Genomic DNA, 23,323 nt, shown 5'->3' with positions numbered 1-23,323 from the left:
TCCTGTCATTGTCTTTAATGTGTGGAAGTTTGGTTGGTTTCTACCCCTGCCTGAGATCTTTTCCTTGTCCCTCGATCTCTGTACCTGATGCCTTTGATAACAGCTCAGCAGTTTCAAGGATGTCAGAAGAGGCCATTGGCAGTAAGAACAAGGGAGAAGAACATGTCAGAAAGTCTCTTGACAGTTGTCAAGACAGCATTAAAAACAGTTATTCACCCCTCCTCTTTCCGGAATTCTGCAAATAGTGAGAGAGAGTCTTTGAGGAAAACTTACAGTTCCTGGTCACAGATAGGAGCAGAAGCCATAATTTTATATCTCAGTTATTGTGGTCCAATGTACCTGATTTTAAGTTTTCAATCTCTGCAATAGTAGAGCATAAAAATACGGAATCTGATCTAACTATTGAGTAAAACCTTAACAATCACTCATCCAGAATTTTTAAAAATGTGTAGAAACCTTCAAGAAGTCTTTTCTGATGAATAGTAAACAAAGTTGTAGGGCTTTTAAGTTGCCATTGCACATGATAAAATTTTGTGTTTTGAAAAAACCTACTGCTAGAACACAGTATTTTTTTCATTTTGAAAAGATCACATTAAATATTCACTCTTGTGCTCATCCCTCCCCTATTTTGAAGAAAGAGAACAAGGGACTATGGTAAGGGTGCACAGGTGAACTAATGGTGGGAACTATATGGGGAGTATACCTGAGAGGAGAACGCATGCATTGTACAAAAAGAAAGAATAATATAAAAGATATATAAAATAAATAAATAAATATTCACTCTCTTGGAGTCATTGTGTATAAAATTCATACCACCTCGCATGGCAAAGGTGCTCAGTTATACTTTTGTGGAATCAGTTTTGAGATAGAAATGACAACTTATATTTTATAATAATTTTTTAAATGTTTTGGAAATGTCTCATTCATCTAATTATTTAGTATGGGCAAATCATCTTACTAGTTTCTCTAACTCCCACCATGACTTGCCTATGGAATTGGATCAGTTTTACTAGACTATGAAATCCGTTATGACACAAAATACCTAGAATTTCTATTCATTATCCAATACTTAAAATTTTGCAATCCCTCAATAAGTATAGTTTGAATTAAATAAATAAAATGGGTCTTAAAAGTAATTTCAGGCCCTTCCTGGTGGCGCAGCAGGTTAAAGCGCAGCACTAAGAATCAAAAGCCACTTCCCCATGAGTTAGATCCCTGCCTGTCCCGGAGGTGACCACATGGCGTGGCAGACCTCTTCTGACATGCCTGCTGCTCCCCTCAGCAGTGTACTTCGTTGATCTGCCTGTTCTGCTCCCCACTCTGTCTCTGGTGAATCCTCTCACTGCCCCTGCAACTCTGGCCTGTACCCCAGTTCTGTATGAATAAATAAATAAATATTTTTTTAAAAAAGTAATTTCACTGATTATAGTAACACAAATTCTATCTTTAACTTAGGGCAATAAAATTTAGAGTGATAAAGCTTTACTCCTTTTCAAACATGCATATGTAGTTTGTGATATTTATAAATAGGATATGGCATTTATAAATATTGTAACAAAATTAGTTAAAGAGACAATGAGACTGTTTTATACCAAATATACCAAACAATGTACCAGATGTCCAGTATGACTGGTTTATAATCAGTAAAATCTATAGAAAACCTCTAAATCCATGGTCCTGGTTAGGACTTTTATTTGAGCAAAATCCAGCTATTTATAATCCTTAAAAAAACTCTATTTTCACATAATTAATATATATTGATTTCTTTTGTATAGGGTATTCTGAGATACTTCTCAAAAGCAGCTCTCTCTTCAAAGATTTTGATTTGGAGATTTCAAATTCTTACTACCTTCCTATTAGTCACTAGAGACATTTCTGTAGAGCAGAGGTATAGAGAGGACCAAGGACTGTTTAGTACATTACCTCATTTAGCCCAGGAGTGCATAATGCAGGCTCATTCTCTGCCTAGGACAGCTGACTGAGTCTGGTTTGAGGGAAAATGCTTTGTTCAGAGGCTACACCACACCCCATTCTGTCAGCTGCCTGGCAAATCTTTTGTCTTTAGCCACAACTGTCAATAGATGAGTGAATATGGAGGACTGAAAGCAAACACATCACCACACCTAGAAAAGCAGTTCTCAGTTTGTGTTCTGTGAATGGTGAGTCATGCTAGTGTGCTAAGAACAGAGAAGAACAAAAAACAAGGAGAAGAAGGGTAAAGGACACCCTCCCTGGTTACAAATTTGGAAAATACTCACTTTGGGCATTTTTGTTGGCTTGAATGGCAGCTGATGAAAATGAAACATTAACAAAATAAGAAGGTAGCATTGAATGTCTGGGAAAGTATTTTTTCTCATGGCTACATGAGAAACAGACTTCACTATTTATGTACATCTTAATTTTCAGACGTTAAAATTATAGGAACATAGCCAAAATTAAAAATAACCTGTGATTTGTACTTTGTTGATGTGTAACTATAGAACATTCCTTGACCTGCCTCTGCCCTCACTTGGACTATTTGGTTACCATGGCTACCACCAAGGTTCACTTTTTTTCCTGATGTCAAAGGATGACAATGGTATATGAGAGAAATTTAAGGCTGAGCATTCAAATACAATGTAGTTTTATTATAAGATGCAATTTGTCTGAGTTAGTTAATTTGTTTTGTTTTACATATAATTATTATTTACTGTACCTGTCCTCCATTTTGAACTTCTTCTAAACCCACATCAGGCCAATGACCAGCTATGTATTTGTTTTATTTTTGTTGAATTATAGGAATTCTTTGTAGATTTTGGAAATTAGCTCTTTGTCAGAGGTAAGATATGCAGATATATTCTCCCATTCAGTCTTGTGTCTTTGTTTTAATGATAGTTTCTTTCACTGTGCAATTTTTTAGGTTGATGTAGTATCATTTGCTTATTTTTGCTTTTTTTCCCCTTGCTGTTGGGTTTGAATCCCCAGAGACATTGCTGAAGGCATTGGAATAGAGTGTTTCACCTATGTTTTCTTGTTTTCTTCTGTGCATGTTGGTTTCTATCTAGTCTTACAAGTCTTTAATTTGTTTTGAGTTCATTTCTATGTATGATGTGAGGGAGTGGTATAGTTGTTTTTTTTTACGTATGATGTGAGGGAATGGTATAGTTGTTTTTTTTTGTTTGTTTGATTTTTGGTATAGAGCTGTCCAGTTTCCCAGCACCATTTGTTAAAGAGATGTTTCTCCAAAATAAACTCTTGTTCCCTTTGTAGTAGATTAACTGTCCACATAAATATGATTTATTTCTGGAATCTTAATTTTATCCTATCCCCCCCCCATAGTATGCCTTTTTCCCCCTTTTTACTATAATCATGTAGTATGTTAAAGTTTAGGACTATGATGCTTTCATTCCTCTTCTTTTTTGTCAGAATTACTTTGATTATTTGGGATCTTTTGTGGTTTTATATAAATTTCAACAATGCTTACTCTATTTCTTTGGAAAATTCTTTGAAACTTTGACAAAGATTTTACTGAATCTATATTTTGGTTTGGATAAGGTAGGCATTAAAACAATCTAGTTCTCATGATCCATGAACATGAAATAGCTTTCCATTTTTTGGTGTCTTTTTCTATTTCTTTTAACAATGTCATATTGTTTTTCATTAAATAGATCTTTTATCTCCTGTGTTAGGTTTATTCTTGTATCTGTAATATGTTTTGATGAAACTATAAATGGGATTGATTTTTTTCCATATAGGAATGCAAAATATCATGTATGTTGATTTTGCAGCCTGGCACTTTACTATACTGACTTATTGTTTGTAGTAGTCATTTTTAGTAGAGTCTTTAGGGTTTTTATGTATATATGATGTCATCTTCAAGTCTGATAATTTTGTTCATTTTCCAATTTGGCTTCCTTTCATATATTTCTTTTATTTAATTGCTCTAGCCAGAACTTCCAATATTATTTTGAACAGTAGTTGTGAGAGATGACATCTTGTTATATACCTGATCTTAGAGAAAAAAATTCTCACCAACAGTTGTCACCACTGAGTATGATACTTGCTGTGGGATTGTCATGTGTGGCCTTAATTATGTTGAGGTATGTCCCTTCTTTCCCATTATTCTAACCCACTAGGAGGGTTTTTTTTTTTTTTGTATCATAACTGGATGTTAAATTTTGTCAAATGCCTTCTCTTGATATGATCATCTCATATGATTTTGTTTTTCCTTTTATTGGTATGGTGAATTACATTGATGGACTTGTTTGTTGAAAATTCTTTGCATGCATGGAATAAGTTCAGTTTGATCATGGTTCCTTTAATGCTTTGTTAAATTCATTTGCTAATAAATTTGATAATATTTTGTTGAGGATTTTTACATCTCTGTTCATCAGGAAAACTTGCATGAAACTTTCTTTTGTTGTGATGTCCTTCTTTGCTTTTGGTATCCAAGAAATGTTGACCTCATAAAATGTGTTTGGGAGCATTCCCTATTCCACAAATTTTTGAAAGAGTTTGAGATGGGTAGGTATTAGTTCTTTTTTGAAGGTTTGTTAGAACTCATGAATAAATAATCACCTGGTCCTCAACTTTTAGAAGAGTATTTATTACTGTATCAATTTCCTTGCTTGTAATTGATCTTTCCAAGCTATCTACTTCTTCCTGATTCAATTTGGAATGCGGCATGTGTCTAAGCATTTGTCCATTTCCCTCCAAATTTTCCCATTTATTGGCAAAAGACAATTATTATAATAAGTTTTATTATAGTAAAATTTAAACCTTCTCATTTCTGGGGTATCTATACCACCTTTTCCTTTGTTTCTGATTCTACTTATTAGAGTTTTCTCCCCTTTTTATCAGTGAATCTAGCTAGAGATTTTTCTATGTTGTTGATTTCTCAAAGAATTAGCTTTTGTTTTCATCAATCTTTTGAACCATCTTTTAAAATTTTATTTCATTTATTTCCACTCTAATTTTTATTATTTCATTTCTTTTACTTGCTTTTGGTTTCATTTATTTTTCTCTTTCTAGTTCCTGAATGGATTTGACTTCTAGTTTAATGCCATTGTGATCAAAGAAGATGCTTTATATGATTTCAGTTTTCATTAATAAATTGACACTTGTTTTGTAACCCAGAGTGTGGTGTTTATTGGGAAATGTTCCATGTATACTTGAAAAGAATGTTTATTTATACAGTTTTTTTTTATTAGATTCTATAAATGTCTGATAAGCTCATCTGATCTAATACCTTATTTAAAGCTATTACTTCCTCGTTGTTTTTCTATCTGGTTGATCTGTTCATTATTTAAGTGGGTGTTGAAATACCCTCCAACTATACCATAGTATAACACTATTGTGTTGTGGTCAATACCTATTTTAGGTTTGTGTAAAGACTGGTCCTAAACTCAAAGGGTTACAGAAGACAGGTGGGTAATGAACAGATGAAACTGACAAAGTGTTTGTAGTCTAAACTTGTATGGGTAGTTATTACTAAATATTTTCTCCACTTTTTCCCCCTTGAAACATAAAACTTTCTTGTAGCTTTTTGTTCTTCATTTTAGTATGGAAAGTATTTTTTAATAGAATAAAAACTGCAAATACAGAAGTAAATGAATGGTGATTGAGTTTTAGTTTTCAGCACTCAAGAAATGTGACACTGGTGAGTAATAAGCGCAGGTGGTCAGCTTTATCTACGTTGGTCAGTCATGGATGCCTGCAAAAGTAAATACATGGGAAGAAGGTCTCTGTAGTGCCATTTCTTCTATTTTTCTAATATAATCTGCAACCTAGATTATTTTGTGAAATCTTCAGATGTATGTTTTGATAAGGGCATGTGCATACATGTGCACAGTTACATACCATATCTACAGAGAGGATTTGGGGTATAGGGAATCATAATTCAATGGTTTAAAACTTCAAATAAGGACACTGCTGGAAAATGAAGGATAAATAGGCATGTCATCAGTTATGTAAATAGTTCTAGTTAATATGACTTTTCCCAGACAAGTCCAGTCTTTCTAGTTTAGTTGTGGTAAGGGCAGAGAGTTTCTAATTGAGAAATTTTCTGAGACCGCTTAGTGATTTCCTTAACCTAACTTAGTCCTAATTTACCATAGAGTATTGCTTCTCAAGCAATACTTCTGAAACCTGTATAACAACATTTGTGTCACCTAGGAATGTGTTGGAAATGCAAAGTCTCAGGCCCTGTTTCACACTGAGTCAGAAGTTCTGGACGTCAGACCAACAATCACTGTGTTAATAAATCTTTTAGATAATTGTGATGCTCTTCCAAGTTTGAGGACCACTGGCTGAGGCTTACCAAGGGAGCTTCTTTAACTGCAGTATGCTCCTACATTCTTGTAAGTTTGTTATAACCCTGGTTTTCCTGCAGCCCAGGAGGGGAGCCCCAGGCTTCAGGAGCTGTAATGTCTGCTATGTGAAACTAAGCTCAGCTTCTAAAAAAGGAATATATGAACAAAACATAAAAGGACATTGGCATTTAGTAGTGGATAAAAGGGGGTTTGGAGTTAAGTAAATTCAGAGGAAAAGAGGAGAAAAAAATTGTCTTAAGACTTCTTTCCCTTACTCTGTCATGACTTATTTTATATAGAAGAGCATAGCAGTGTGATCTAAATATGGTCTTCATGCTCTCTCCAACCCAGCCTCTTAAAAATAGCTACTTCTGTTTTAATTCAAAGATTGACTAAGATAAATACAGGCTGAGGGATAGAGAGCTAGGGTAGTGGTGTTATTACGGGATTTAAATTAGTCAGGTGAATTTCTGGACACTATCCCGAGTTCTGGAGAATTGACTTCAATAGGTGTGTGAGGGAGTCATATGTAGGTTTCAGATACACAAACCTGGACATGTATGCAAGTCCAGACTGAGAAGCACCTTTATGGAACAGATCACTGAGATCACATTTTTATATTTTCAGTGAAAGCACAGGTTAAGAACACAAACAGAAAAGCAGAAAATGTGCTTGTAAACAAAGTGAGAGAAGGAGGTGAAGAGACACATGCTGCTAAAAAGAAAGGTGATGGATAGCCTTGGGGTATCATTTCTCTTTAAAAATTCCTCACCAACCTCCTCTCTGATGTGCTAGGTGGTAATTTCTTTGTTGCACAGTCCCTGAGCTGTTGTTGCCTTCAGGTACCATGTATGAATCCTATTCTTGCATTTCTATTTCAAAGGTGAAACAGGAACAATAGTGATATGATTTAAAAGGAAAACTTCTTTTCATATCTTGCCTGAAAGTACTGTCATACTTTATAATTTATAGAACTGTAACTAGTGTTTCACCGATAAGACACTCCATAAAACTTAAGGATATAGTTCTAGTATTTTATTTCTGTATGACTGAGGACAACTTTAGTCCTTAGTTATCTCTCCTATTCTTCCTTTTTTTACCTCATGGGAAAAACCTGAATATTTCCTGGTAAATTTTATTTTAGCTGGTGATTTCTTTTTCAGTTTAATTGAATATGCTTAACTCTAGACCAAATCAAAATTCCATATCGCTTTTTTCCCCTCTTTTCAAACTCCCATCCTCCGTAGTTTGGAATTATCACACAAACAGGGTGCTTCAGCTATTGGGGAGGGGTTTTTGAAGGGGGGAAATCTGCTAATATGATTAACCTAGTGGAAGTAGCATGCGGGCTGCTACAGAACCTAGTTCAGACTGACTCCTGCTAATGTCAGACCCACCGAATAATTTAGTAGGTCCAGTGCATAATGGAAGTGTGGAACTGCAGTTCAAAAATAACGAACAATTTCAATACAGTGACAGCAGAGCATTCAACTCAGTGTGGCATCCTGTGCAACTGTTCATGAAACTGGTTCAACTGTGCTCTATTGTCATCTCCCAGGCTGACTGCTGTGAAAGGAATGACCATAGGTCGTTCCCAGGCCTATCTCTCTCATTGCCTTGGAACCTACCATAATTTTGCATGGGCTTCAGGTTTCCTTAAGAGTATTCCTAACTTTCATTTCACCTGCAGTCTGGGTGGTCTGCTTTGAAGCCCTCAGCTTTGGTGACTCCTTTGTTAGGATGACAACCATATTGGCTGGTTACCTTCCACATGCCAGGCACTTGGCTACTTCTGTAACTCTTTGATTTAGAGGGCATGAGTCTCTGTTGCCCACTTGGTGAAATACACAATAGTAAATATCTCATAACTTTTTGCAATCCCATGACTAATGCCAGTGGGAATCTTAGTCAAATTTTAGCAAGTTAGGAATGTACTTCAAAGAAATCCTCAAACTGTAAAGGAACCCTTTTACATTCACATCCTCCTTCAACTTACCCAGAAGACAAGAGGATGGCAGGCAGGTGGCATAACTCTATATAATCTTTTCTCTCATTACTTTTTTTCTCTTATTTTTCAGCCATACTTCTAATACTGTAAACTGGGAGTAAGGTGTGGTGGAAACTGTTTCCATTTCTCTCAGTTTAAATCCACCTATCAGTCATTGTCATACAGTCTAAATCGTAGAGGGCTAATTAAAGACTAAAGGTTAAATATGTCTCTTTATGTATTATCTGTGGCTGCCTTCTTGCTACAAAAACAGAATAAAGTTGATACATCAAAGACCACATGGCCTGCAAATTCCAAAATATTTAATACTGTCCCTTTACAGAAAAAGTTTGTTGACTTCTATGCTATCACAGTTGAAAGTAAAATGTCTTTGTCTCTGGTGCTGCCTCTGTGGGAGTTTTGAGAGGTGTTTGATCATCCCGTTATTACTCTGCCACAAATTAATGCTTCCTGCCTTAATACTGTTAGTAAATACATTCACATACATAGATAACATAGAACAGGTATTATGACCTCAAATACTCTTGGTAGGTAAAACAGACAATGCTGTTTTCACTTTGCATATTACAAAACTTGAAGACTTGTCTGGGATTACAGAATAAGTGAATATGGGTTTGGGGGGCAGGGGAATTCAACTCTCGATGCCTTGGGCTTAACAGTAAACATCTCCAGGATGAGTCATATGTTAGAAAAGCAAATGCTAAAGATGTTGATGTATGAGGTTGTAGGTCACCTTAAGGTTAACAGTGGGGTTAGGTTTTGTGCTGAGGTAGGGTGGCTGCAGGGTAGAGTGGAGAGGTGTCTAGGGGTCATTACATGTTTGAAAAAAATTACTCCGTTATGTGTTTTACTCACATTCTTACACATTTCCTGCCTCTACACAGAGTCTGAAATTTCTGCTTTGTGGAAACATGGCATTTTAGAGAGATTAAATTCGTAATATATCTTGACTAACTAATCACAAAGTTCATTTTGCTGTTCTTACTAGTTGTTGCATTTCAAATTTATGAAAACTGGTTCATGAAGATTGATATAAAATTCACATTTTCTTCACATAGTATCTGAGTAAAATTGTTAGTAAAACATCTTTGACAATCATGTGGCTTCAGTTGCAGGCACAGAATGTGTTTCAGTGGAAATGACCTTACTTTTTTCTCTTTGGTTTGTAAAGTAGCTCTGCTCTGTTTTCAATTTTGGCTCCCTGTACACTGATCTAATCCAAGACAAGGAATTCTCAGGCACAATTAGGAGAGACAAAAATCAGGAGGAGTTCAAAACAGACACAATCCATGACTCTATACGTTATGACTGGTTTAAAGTTGTTCTTTCATGATAAGATATTGTCTAGAGATTTAAAAGAAAAGGCATTTAAAGGACACCTGAATATAGTTGACATATGTGCAGGCAATTAGAACACATGAAGTCATCGTCAGCACACAGATGGAACGATCTAGGCAGTATTTTATTTTCTCCCCTGTCAGCATGAAGCGGTGATATCATCCAACCACTGCACATCTTTCTCTTCATGGAGATTAACCCGTCTTGTTAACATTGAACAGCAGTTGTGATTTTGCCTCATATTTCTTACAAATGCAGCAAAATTATTTGAGGAAATTTGTTACATAAAGGCAAACATTTTTTCTAACGGGAAATTTTGTACTGTTGTGTAAGAATAATCAGCAACTTCCTCAGCTAGAGTTTTTCTTAATTTTGCAGTTTAAAAAAATCAGTTCAAGTCATAGCCAGATGTATGACAATTGTTATACATCTAGGGCCTTAGTGACTTTTCTAATTCAGAAAGTCAAAAGTTGAAACTGCAAAGGCAAAAGTACCCTCCAGTCCCTTTGAAAACCTCCAGTTCTGAGAAATGGAAAAGCAGTGAGAGAGGAGCAGTAGAGAAGAGAATTCAGTCTTAGAATAAAGGAATTTCAGCCCTATGAAACCCACGAAAAGGGGGCTATGAATTCATTTGAATTGCAGCAATGCTGATATGGTAGAAAAAGTTTCTATTCGGATTTCTCTGTGTATGTGGAGAATCCAGAAAGGAATAGGACTAAATAAGAAAAGGACTAAATAAAGCTTTCCCAAGTACTGGTCATATTATTTTGGGCAAATATTTAAATCTCTCTGTCTCACTTTAGTATATTCATGAGAAGAATAATTACTCCCATTTTATGAATTTTTTATCTGAATTTCATGAAATGACACTATATATGTCAGATACTTAATCCAATCATCAGAAAATAAGCTACTTAGTAAGTGTTAGTTATTATTGTAATAAAGATAACATTTAAGAATAATTTATCAAATATAGACAGTTGAGATAAAGTCTAAGTTCTTGTCTTCCTGGCTACAGCGAGGCTCCTTTTGTTGGTGGAAGGGAAATGACTGATTCTTATACAATTCTGGGCATGAGCCTTTGTAAGGGTTGATGAAATACAGGAAGGAATTCCAGTTCTGGTTAATCAGGAGCCTGACAATTTTCCAGAGATTTTCTTTTTGCCAGATGATAAAACAAATATTTAGTGACTTAATTTAACCCAATAGTGACATTCTTCAGAGTACAAGGGACATGATAAAAGGGGGCCCTCCCTGTTGGTGTAGTGGGTTAAAGCACAGCATTAAGAAGCTAAAGCCACTTCAGCATGAGTTCTATCCCTGCCCTTGAGGTGACCTACATGGTGCTGCAGACTTCTCCTGAACTGCCTGCTGCTCCCCTCAGCAGTGTATTTCTGTAGATCTGTCTGTTCTGTTCCCCACTCTGTCTCTGGTGAATCATCTCACCACCCTGGACCCCTAGTCTATACCCCAGTTCTGTAAACATAAATAAATAAATCTTTAAAAAAAAAAAGGGTTTTAAAAAGGCTCTCCCTGTTGTTGCAGCTGGTTAAACCATTGCTCTATGAAACTTTCAGAAGACCCTGCAGCACGAGTTCAATCCTCAGCCAGAGAGCTGACCCATATGGCACACCAGACCTCTTCTGGCCCACCCACTGCTCCCCTCAGCAGTGTATTTCAGTAGATCCCCCTGTTCTGTTCTCCACTCTGTCTCTGGTGAATCCTCTCACCTACCACACCTCTGGCCTGTACCCCATTCTGTAAACATAAATAAATAATTCTTAAAAAAAAGTCTGAAAAAATTTTATTAATCAAGTAGGAAAAATATTGGTAATATTTATCAGAAGACTAAAGTATCACCTTAATCATTTAAATTTGGGGCCCTTATTCTTTTTAAGTAATTGATGGCTACTTTGTCTAGTAGAATGATGACATATATTGTATAATTACAATAAAACAGTATTATAAGTATAAAAGTATTCAAAATGTACTTGAGGTCTAAGAATGAGTTATTGATATTAAAAATGCCAAAGAAGAATGTCATGTCTGTATTATAGTTTATCTCCAGATAGTTAAATGATTTTATGCTTTTATATAATTCACAGTAAACTTACTTCTTTGCAAGAAATAAAAAAGGGGGGAAATACCCTAAAACCTCTTATGAATTGAGGCCACAAAGGGGGAAGTTAAGGGTGGGAAATAAGGGCAAACGGGCCCAGTGGAAAATGGTGGAGGGCTGTGGTGCCTTAGTGGTAGGTGTGGTGTGATAACTCACATCTGAAGACATATGAAACTATAGCTTTGAATCATATACAGTTTTCTACACTAACATTATTACCTCCAAAAAAAATACAATTAAAAAAACTGTCATAGCAATAAATATAAAAAGGTAAAGTAATACTCATTTAAATTAAACTGTTGGTAAGCCTTATCTGACATCAAAATTTAAAAACCCTCTTAGTGATATTTTTTTATACTTCTGTTGTGTAACTCTGTAATCAGAATCAAACCTGTGTTCACCTAAACTTTCTTAGGTACTAGAAATAACAATGCAAGGAGTGGTGAGGCAGTGATTTGATAACTTCAGGGTGATTCAGACCCTTTTGCAAACTATTCATTTAGAGATCTTTTTATTTGTGGATCCTGGAAGTGGGTGAGGGCTTAAGAGATGAAGGGAACCCCACTGTAAATCAGAATGCAGAGACAACTGCTAGCAACAGAGCCAATCTCTTCATCTAACATTGGACTTAGCATTCCAGAAGATTTAGTGTCTACTACTGCAGAAGTATTAGTATTCTATGCAGAACAACAACTTGTGGAGTTGGAAGCAATTATTTTTTAAATAAATGGAAGACTTCCCAGGTTCTGGAAAACAATTAAAACCCTCAAATTGTATCTTTGTTCAGACTTGGAGCCCAATTTTAAAGGATTTCTTATTTCAAGGAAGATTCCTGATCTATTCGCTTGTCTATTTTAGTCTTTTTATCTGGAAGACTTTTCCAGACCTATTGCTATCTTCCTTGAAGGCTATTAAGCAGAACCTCATAAAATATTTCCTCAGCATTTTAGGTTAAGATAGAGTAACATTTCTATTTTGCCACAGTTATGATTTTCTTGAACATTTGATTACACTACTATAATGACTCCAAGAGAATCCCCTTTCCTGAATTCTAACATACCATGGATTATTGAAGAATTTTCAATATGTATCAATCTATTTTACTTGAAAAAAAATGCCTTGGCTTATTTTGAGGATGTCATAAATGAAGATATGAGCTGTGAAAAATCATGGTTGTTTATAAACAGAATAAATTAAAATTATTTTTAAAAATGTAGGGGTAACTGGGAACACTTTTGAACAGTGTGTGCTCTTGGAATGAATGATAATCTCATGAGAAATGTTTGAACATTTGATGAGTTGGTATATTTATAACTAGACTTAACCAAGTAAATAAGATATGCAGAGGGAATAATCTGGCATCAATAGAAAATAAGCTAGTTGATTTCATTGGTCTTTTGCATCTTAAAATTCACTAGAACAGATGTTTTCTTTTGCAGGTAGTTTTATGTGCTTTGGGTATTGTCATTTATGTTTGAAAGACTCAACACAGTTTGTGGTAATGTTCTGGAAGCCACATTCTTGGTAGGCCTTTTGCCAGGCCACAGTGTAAAAAAATAAGCTTTTCTGTAATTATGTACTTTCCTTTTTACTATGTATTATAACTGTGTCCTTATAATTCTGTAAAGTAAATAAAAATAGAAATTATATAAGCAATAATATTGTGACACTGTTCACAATATGTCACAATACACTAGGTAGGTTCTTGGAAATGGATATGTAATAACAGGAATAGACAGGGGTTGGCTTTAGAAAAACATAAGAAAAATGCCAAAACCTAACTTATGCGCAAGTTTTTGTTAGTAGTGGATATGGGCAGTATTGTGACCAAAATTAAATCATAAAATGAAAAGACAAAATCTGAAAGGAGGCAAGGCAGGAGTGAGAGTACTAGGGAAAAATTCAAGGTCTTTGTAGCAGCTAGCATAGTGAGGGCACTTCATTGCTATGGGCTTTTTTCTTGATCTTTTTCTTTGCCTTTTACTATTCAAAAGCTCTAGAAATACTTGTTAGTTCAGCATAAATGACTCACTGTCTTTATAAACGCTCTGATTCCTAGGAAACTATTCATGTAACAGTTTACTCTGGTTATTGCCCAATAGACACTCCCCCCACTCACAAACGAAGAGGTGAGAAAACCACAGATAAAAAGGGGGTTTTTGAAGTAACATTTGGTCTTTCTTGTCTTCGTAGCCTGGTCAGGAAATACCACACACACAAAAAAATGTTGCTGAATAATTATTGTGAAAGGTAAAGCAAGAGCACAGAGGAGTATGGTGATAGCATGTGGGGGAATTGGTGGGGTGAAGTCCACAGGGATTACAACTGAGATGAAAAATGTATAAAATGAAGAATGATGAAAAAACATATAAATAATAAAATGAAAAAGAAAGAAAGAATGGTAAAACAAGTGTATTTCATCAACTGTTAAGGGGAAGGATATCATAAAGGAACTCTGCAGAGTTTTGTGGACTCCACCCCCTACTCTGCTTTCCAAGTTCCACCCCTTCCTCCAGTGATTGGAAACTACAACTCCCAGCAGTACCAGGGAAAGAACTTCAAGGACCCAAAGGTGGAGCTAAGCAGGCATTCTGGGACTTTGGGGGATATTTAGGGCGCCATTTGCTACTGCATTCTCTTGCTTGGGAAATGGCTCTTGGGACTGCATGACTCGGGGCTTTCAGTTAGTTTGTTACCAGAGCTCCAAGTCAGCCGAGCAGTACAATTGAATTTTAAGCACACAGGTGACGCCCTACGGACAGGTGGCCCTGTTCACACCAGGGTGCCCTGTAATAGTTTTTTTTTATTTTTGTGCCCAACGTAGGGCCTGCCTAATTTATGCCCGTGATTGACCAGCCCAAGTACCTTGCCTTGGTCACCATAAGCACATTAGATCAGCAGCACATATGGCTTCGGTGTTTCAGGTCATGAGAAATTTTTTTCTCTTTGTATTCAGTTCTCACTGATGTTTACCACCATGACTTTGACCAGTTTTTTCCCTTCCTTAGGTTCTTTCAGTTTTATTCCCACTTTTCATCTCAGTACCCTTTTCCCATTGATTATCACCAACAGTTTATAAATATCAATAATCTGGTGAAACCTGTTTTATGGCAAATGCTATTGCTTTTGTTCTTTTCTATGGGTGGCTTCCAAGCCATTCCTGCTTTGCAGTCTGTGCTTCTGGGAGTCTTCTTGATACTTTATATCAATATCATTTTTTACATTTTCGGCCCTATGAGAGGAAGTGGAGGGAGCTCTGCTTCTTCTACTGCAAACTTGCAAGAATTTCGGGCTCTTACTGAAAACATGCAGCAGCAAATCCAAGCCCTTAATTCAGTTATAAACAGTATGAAAAATGAGAATCGGATTGTCCTTGACTCTATTTATCAAGCTATGCAAGCCCAGATACAAGATGCCTTCCATAAATTAGATATAGCCCAGGATCATATTATGGCATAGAGAAAGGGTAATAAGCCTTTCCCTGAGGACTGCAGGAGGGCAGAGTTAGAGGAGGAGGAATATTATTTGCTTAAAACCTTAAACCCTTCAGGAAAGAATTGTTCCCTGCATAGCAAAGCCCCTCCTTGTGGAAACTCCTAAGGCTTCTGTGGAAACTCCTAAGGCTTATGTAGATACTCCTAAGGCTCCTGTGGAAACTCCTAAGTTTTCACAGCCTCCACTGCCTTCTGGAGAAGGAACTAACATGCCTTCTCCGTCCCATACTAGCCGGGGCACCCGGAAGTAAGAATCACCCTGAAGCAGGGCAGTTCCCTCTTAGACGTATGGCAGTGGGTGGCTTAAATGCACAAGGACAGCCTGCTGGGTATTTTTAGTCACACAATCCTTTTAGCACAGCAGACCTCTGTTCCTTCTTATAGGCAGGATCCTAAGAGGATGGCGAACTTGTTTGCCTCTATCTTTCTCTCTCACTGTCCTAATTGGGCAAATATCCAGTTAATGTGAATTGGTTGGGGGAAGTCCACAGGGATTACAACTGAGATGAAAAAATGTATAAAATGAAGAATGATGAGTATACACACACACACGCACATATACACACATTTATATAATAAAATAAAAAAGAATGGCAAAACAAGTGTATTTCATCAATTATGTTAAAACTTTCTCATTAAAGACTCTGTGCTCCAACTATAATAATATTTATTCCAAAACAAGGTTCAAATCTGATGTGAGTCTTAAGTTTATTTTTATTTCTTTTTCAAGGACTGTACAAAACAAAGACATTCTTGACTTCTTGCAGAAAGTTTGTCATCCACATGTCCCAAACTTGCAGCCATGTGATCAACTGTTGAGAAACCTACAATGTCAGATACCTTTTCTGTTACACATGTGGTACTCCTGTGAGCACAGTGGGTAGGATTTGGCTACATCTGATAAAATGTTTACCGTTACTCAGCTAAGGGGTTTTAGAGCAGTAAGTGTGTGATGGTCCCTGTACAGACTTTGCATCCTGTTTTCATAAACTGTATCCTTAGTAATTGACCAGGTTGCATCTCAGGAAGATTTAAAATGACTCATCATCTTACAAGTTCTTTAGTAAGCTAATGATTTTAGAAAAATATTTGTGTTAAAAACCTAATTTCAATATGAGTTTTTCAATAGTAGCAATGGAAGAAGATAAGTAAATGTATTTTTCTCTTTAGCATGAAGTACAAAAATAATCTCTTGGTAAGCTTTTATAATTTTTGTTTATTTGTTTAGTTTCCATTTCAGTTTGCAGGTATTTAAGAATTTAGAGGAAAACTGTGGTGAACAGGTATTTGGAGTCAGGCCTAGAATAAAATCTTAGCTCTTCTATTCACTAGATGTAGCTGCGTGATCCAGAAAAATATATTCAATTTCTTTAAAGCTAAGTGGATTCATTTGTAAAACTGAGAATAATAGTACCTACTTCATTGTATTGATGAATCTTAATTTAAATAAAAGGCTGCAGGTTAGTTACACTGTGTGGTGCTTAAGAAACAGTGAAAATATTAGAATGAGAAATAGTATGAATGTCACTAAGTGGGATACATGGAAGTCTTTTATTGTCCAGATTTTCCTCCCTCCAAAATAGAATCAAAGTGATGTGAAGTAAACATGATTCATGGCAGTCTTGTTTACACTATTGAGAAATTATATTTTCTCCCTCTACATGTTATCTAATTTTGTCCTAAAACATTTCTTGATAACTTTGTTATCTCTGGGTGCTTTTGCATTCCTGAGATAAAACAAGTGCTGATTGCTGACTTTACTGTAAAGATAAAGATAGTAGACCTTATTTGACTTACCATGAAAGAACTAAAACCCATTTACACATATCAAAGGAAAAACAATGAACACAAAATTCAGACAAAAACATATATGTTATGAAAGATTAACATCAAAGGTCTAGAACATGAAATTTTTCCATTAGCCAAAATGAATTAATGTGGAAGAGGATAAGGAAATCAAGCTTTTGACTTTACTAGTCACATAAAATAATTAGAACATTCAAAAATGTGTGAAGGGTCTCCCTTTGCACAAGAGTTAAGTCTCAGAGCTATCAAGCTATGGATAGCTTTCCCCACCAGGGAGCTGACCCACAGATACAGCAGACCTCTCCTGTCGTGCCCACTGCTCCCCCTAGGCAGTATATTTCAGTAGATCTGTCTATTTTGCTCCTATTCTGTCTCTGGTGAATTCTCTTACCCCCCCTCCCCACCACAGTTCTGGTTTTACATTCCAACTCTTGTATGCATAAATAAATACAACATTTTAAAAATGTGTGAAGTTTTTCCTCTAATTAAGTAAAGCCATCAAGTCTGTAATTAATGTTATTATTGTAATTCTGTTGATACAGTAAAAGCTATTAATATTATAATAAAACTTATTTTAAAGTATTATGTTGAAATTTTTTAGAAAGGTCTAATACAGAGTAGGTACTAAATGGACCACACAAATATGACTGAGTAAATTCCTGTAAAGTGTAGTTAGATGTTTGTTCTATCCTAGGAATATCTTAATGCTATAAGTGCTATAAAACAAATAGAAAATCTAAGGAAATAAGACACAAACCCATGATACAGATACAAATGCCACATATGATTAAGTATAATTAAGTTTAAAACATTATCACCTCACTTCCTGTGCTTTGGTATTTTTCTGGAATTGCTATTAATTTGTAATCTAAACTAAAGTTGTCAAATCAACAATAACTGATATACCATTCAAAAGAGACTTCATATCTTATAGAGAAAATTATTTCAGATAAAAGGAATTCACATGTGTGGTATCCTAGGGAGTCACAATTCAGTTTGGAAGGCCTATATGTGTCAGTTGTGATGTCTAGCAGGTCAAGAACTAAATTTGAAACTTCCTATTCATCACCTTCCTCTTTTTTTTCTTTCTTTTCTTTTCTTTTTTTTTTTTTTTTTGATGTGGGGCCCAAGTCAGACTACTCTGCGGCAAACAAGCTATGATGAAATACAGTAGGTCTGCTCTGAAATGCTCTGGCTTCCATTACAAAGAAGCATCTATTCTTTGCTCACCGGGAAGCACAAAAGATGCTCTAAAATTCCAAGAACTAATCATTGAGTGAACCAGAAAACAGGGTTCCAGTGTTAAAGACCACTTCTCCGGTTTACATTATTCAAAGTTAGGGTGTTGTATAAAGTTCACACACAAACCAAAGGGTTCATTTGATTATAAGTTCAGTTCAAAAACAGAAATGAGTGTAGATCCCAAGATTTGTTGGAAGAATTGAATATTCATTATCTGAAAGGAAACATCACACTGTATTTATTTTTCTATAATAAACCTAGTGTTTTACAAAGCTATCCTTAGTTTCTTAAGTATGGTTGGGTTCACAGAGGAAATTTACTTCCAAAAAGCAAAGTCTCTATATTTTATCTGGAATGGGTAATGAAAATCTTGCTGCTTAACTGCTCAGGGAAAGGATTAATTTATACTCTAAGTTTTTAAAAAGCTCATGTGTTAAGCTACTATATTTATGAGTTTAGGCAAATTTTATAGTACAGTCCCACTAAGGTATTAGAACTCTTTTCATAGCATTGTGAATCCTACTCTTTGAGTTCAGTATATTTGCTTATAATGCTTGACCTGTTGGTCAAGTTCTTTTGTTCAAAGAATTTGTAAACATTCACTATGGAAAAACTTGAATGTGTGGCCCAACAAACTAGCTGCTGTTCTGTCTTTTTTCCTTATTTAGCAAAAAAAAAAAAAAAAAAAATTTAAGCTTTTGATTTTGAAATCGACTTATTTTCCCCCAATTCTTTGTGCTATTTTTTGTTATTACCATCAGTTATGGAACTGAAAAGACAGGTATTTATTTTTTTTTGCAAAAAAGAGGCTATGGAAAAATTAAATTCCTTATCACTAAAAACTATACCACACTCTTCCCTGTGCTTTTCCTCCTTCCTCTGTCCATTTCAAGCTCTTTTACTCCAGTTGAATTTTTTTTGCACATTGAAACCATTGCAGTCATTCCTAGCAGGGTTTAAAGTTTGGGCTTTGTGCTGGATTTAATTTAGAATCATTTTTAATTTCACAACAAGTTTAGATTTATAGAATTTTTTCAGATACTGGGGATTTCCAAACACCTACACCCAGCTTCCTTTGTAATTAACAATCTTACATCAGTATTTTGTTATAATGAATAATATTTATGATCAATATATTTATGTAAATATGGAACTTAAGTGATATAAATGTTTAACTGGCTACTATAGATAACAAACCAAAACCATTGCATTATTATTTACTGAAGTACATACTTTATTCATATTTCCTCAGTTTCCCTCTAATGTCCTTTTTCTCTTAATAAGTTTTAAGATTTTCCTTGGTTTTGATAATGATAGTTTAAAATCTTACTGGTCAAGAATTTTGTGAACTCTCTCAGTTGGGATAGCTGGTGTATTTCCCATTGTTAGACTTGGGTAGTATTTGGGTGGAGAAAAACCACGAAGATAAAGTGCCATTTTTGTCACATCATATCAAAGATCCCAGCGACATGCCTTTGATGTTGTCTTCGATCAGAGGATTAGTTTGTCAGGTGGAATTACATTTTCATTTTTAGCTGAAGACAAAGTATTTTCTTAAAGATTTTGATGATGCACTCATTACTTTATAAAGAAGGTAGCAGGCACTGACCCCCTATTTTTTCTTTACGGATAGCATTGTAAAATAGTTATAAATTTTTTTAATAACGAGACAAGAATAACTTCGGTGATGGTAAAAATATCGTATTTTTTTTTTCATGTGTTGTAGGTGGGAATGAGATCCCGAAACCAGGGTAGTGAAAGTTCATCCAATGGGCATATCTCCTGTCCCAAGTCCATCATCAGCAATGCTGATGATAAAAGTCTCTCAGAAGATACAAAAAAGAAGAACAAATCAAATAGAAAAGAGGATGATGTCATGGCCTCCGGAACTGTCAAACGACACCTAAAGCCATCTGGAGAAAGTGAACGGAAGAATAAGAAGTCCTTGGAGTTATCCAAAGAAGACCTCATCCAGCTACTTAGTATCATGGAAGGGGAGTTGCAGGTAGAGTCAAATTTTCTCAAAGATTGTGGTTTGGTTACTAAACTATAAAATAAGAAGCTATGAACCTGTCTCTTTAGATTGTAAAGTTCATGTGGAAAAGACTACATTTTAAAAATTTTATTTCTAAATCCCTTTTTGTGCTTGGCACAAGTTTGCACTGCAATAATACTTGCTGGATGAATGAATAAATCAAAGGATGCTGATTCTAACTCTGAATTTCTCTAGAAGCAGAAAATTTCTTTCAGTAGAGTTAGTAATTTAGATTTTAGTAATAATTTAACACAGGCCCCTGTATTTAGTACTAAGTATAAAGTACTAAGTACTAAGCAAGCTGTGAAACTTTCTAATTTAGGCATTGACTGTGGTTAAATACTGTAGAAAATTTAGAATTATTAGAAGGCAGAATTAAGACCATTTGTTACTTTTACTTTTTTCCAGAAAGAAAGATAGAGGGAAAGTCAGGGTAAAGAAGAGAGGAAAGGGCCCTCCCTGGTGGCGCAGCAGGTTAAAGCACAGCACTAAGAAGCTAAAGCCACTTCAGCATGAGTTCGACCCCTGCCCCGGAGGTGACCCACATGGCGCGGCAGACCTCTCCTGACCCGCCCGCTGCTCCCCTCTGCAGTGTACTTCGGCCATCTACCTGTTCTCTTCTCTACTCTGTCTCTGGTGAAGCCTTTCACCTCCACCCCTGAGCCTCTGGCCTATACCCCAGTTCTGTATGCACAAATAAATAAATCTTTAAAAAAAAAAAAGAAGAAGAAGAAGAAGAGAGGAAAGAAAGGGAAGAAGGGAGGGAGAAATGAAGACAGTGAGGGAGAGAGCTCTGCTCAAACTAACTTTGTTTAAACCAGCTTATTCTTTTCTCTTTTGCCATAACTTTCAGCTTTAATATTCTGTAACCTTGGAAAAGTTGAGATTCACTTAGATAAACAGAGCATTGCAGTGAAGACCAAATACTTTTACAAAACATTTTAAGTCTATTATTTCTTTTGATTCAAGTAAAAATGTAGGTATTATTGTCTATATTTATAATAAGGAAACTGAGCCCCAGAGGATTAGGTTTTGTTCAGATGTCATTTGAGGCCTCCTGGTTCTTACTCTTCCCACTGCCCATTCTCCCCAGGTTTCAAGCTGCTTGAACTAGGGCCTCACTAAGTGTTGTTTTTTTTAGGGATGCAAGCGGGAATTGGAATTCTTCTGAGTGTCAGAGTCCTGTACAATTGTATTTTTGGAAGTGGGAAAACAAAATCTTTTTTTTTTTGGTGAGAAGCTGACTCAACAGTGGAGTTGCTGTTTTCCTTTTGTTTTATTAGGTTTTTAGCTAACATGAGCCTCTAGGGGAATACTAACAATTGCAGTGATGAATCCTTTGTTAGCTGTCTGGTACTGTTAGCATAGAGATCATTTGCAACCTCGCCTAAGCTCCAGTGGGCTAGTTGATCTGTTCCTGCTCTCCTTTGTATGTGCATACAGATAAGGAAACCCCTGGAGTAAAGAGAAACAGGAAGCATGTAAAACTTCAGTTTAAAAAAACAAACATGACTGAGTTTACCACTTATGGCTGAGAAAAATCATATTTGCATTTCATAGCAAAAGATGAAAATTTCCAGAGTACCACTATTACCAAAAATAGCTTTGCCTCTCCCAGAAATGTTTTGTCTATTAACATTTATGGTGTAAGGGGGCAGAATATTACTCCAACTTTATAAGCTGCTTCCAGCTTCTAGTTATTGACCTGAGTGGAAGGTACAAAGATTACCTTTGGAAAACTTTACAAAACATTAGCTCACTTCTCCCCAGGGATAGTGATTCACGTGAAGCCCACGTCTGCCTTTTCTATTCTCTAAGTTCTATATAAAGCTGTTATATCAGGAGGGTTCTTTAAGTTTTTAAAGATTCATATGATTTCTGTGTTCATGGGTTGCCACATATGGTTCCAGGGTCTTGGCATGCAAAATATAAACCCTCACATACTCTGGATGTTAAAGAAATTAGCCATAAACTCTGAAGAAATGTATTTACCTTTCTACCAGTCCTATGAGTACAGGATAGCTTGTCTTAAATAGTGGATATATTCCTGAGCTGAAATAAATAAATAAAAATTATAAGATATCTGTGGATGAATCAGGGAAGAAAAAGAGAAATGAAAGACCTAGTATTGAAAGGAATTTCATTTGCAAGGAAAGTAAGCTATCCACCACTTATATATGCAAACACCCATATATATGTAAATCTTGTACTTGTAAATGCAAATTTTGCATTGTTAGATTTGCTAAAAATGAAAGCTGCCATTATGTGTTCTTGTAGCAGACACCTGTCCTTTATTAGCATTGTCACATGAGGGTGTATGTGTGCTAGAACTGAGAGTGGGAGGCAGTTAGCATTAGACAATGTGAGTGGGCTGGTGAAACTGTGGCAGCTATGTGCCAGGTTTTTCATACTAGAGATAAGGGGGAAAATCTAACTGAAACTGAACAGAGAGGAATGGAAGGGATAATATTCATGAAGTAAGTTACCCAGAGCTCAGGCCTAGATGCTATTGGGCTGGAAAGGTAGAAACACTTAATGAGTTGTCTCCTAGACCTTTAAGGGCCACCTATTAATCTGAGTGGCTGCATGTGACTCAAATATTCCTGCTCTGGAGGTGATCTAAGGTTCTACAAAATATTGGAACTGACATCTTTAAGGTGTCTTATCTACCTTGTTTATTCTACAAATATGAAACTGATGCTCTCTACAAATATGAAACTGATGCTCAACTTATGTAACCCCAAAGTTATACAGCAATTTCATAAAATTTTTTCTAGAGCCAAATGCCCTGTAAATTCGTCTAGTATCATCCCCACCATTCCATTTACACCCTGGAGATACTCAAGGGTGGGTTTGAGGACCATTCTATTTTTTACTTTGTCTCCAGACTTCCTTCCAAGTCTGAAGTCAAAGCCATTTTGTGAAAAGATGAGGCCCTTTTTCAAATAAAAGAAATTGAGGACGGTTTCTTTGACATCAGTAAGTAGAATG

General features: G+C 35.8%; 1 protein-coding gene across 2 annotated transcripts in view; it reads left to right on the top strand.

The window, feature by feature from the left end:
• FILIP1 (filamin A interacting protein 1) overlaps nucleotides 1-23,323 on the top strand; it is a 169,728-nt gene that overhangs the window by 56,934 nt on the left and 89,471 nt on the right. For both annotated transcript variants that reach the window (XM_012722642.1, XM_004673634.2), the window contains exon 2: nucleotides 20,024-20,302. In XM_012722642.1, the coding sequence (XP_012578096.1) occupies nucleotides 20,030-20,302 (273 nt within the window). In that variant the 5' untranslated portion in view covers nucleotides 20,024-20,029. The remainder of the gene's footprint in view (nucleotides 1-20,023; nucleotides 20,303-23,323) is intronic.

The sequence above is a fragment of the Condylura cristata genome, unplaced genomic scaffold (assembly GCF_000260355.1).
Source record: "Condylura cristata isolate star-nosed mole 26May11 unplaced genomic scaffold, ConCri1.0 scaffold00001, whole genome shotgun sequence".
NCBI classification, from domain to species: domain Eukaryota; kingdom Metazoa; phylum Chordata; class Mammalia; order Eulipotyphla; family Talpidae; genus Condylura; species Condylura cristata.
The sequence above is the reverse complement of the archived record's forward strand: the minus strand, read 5'-3'. Positions and strand labels throughout refer to the sequence as shown.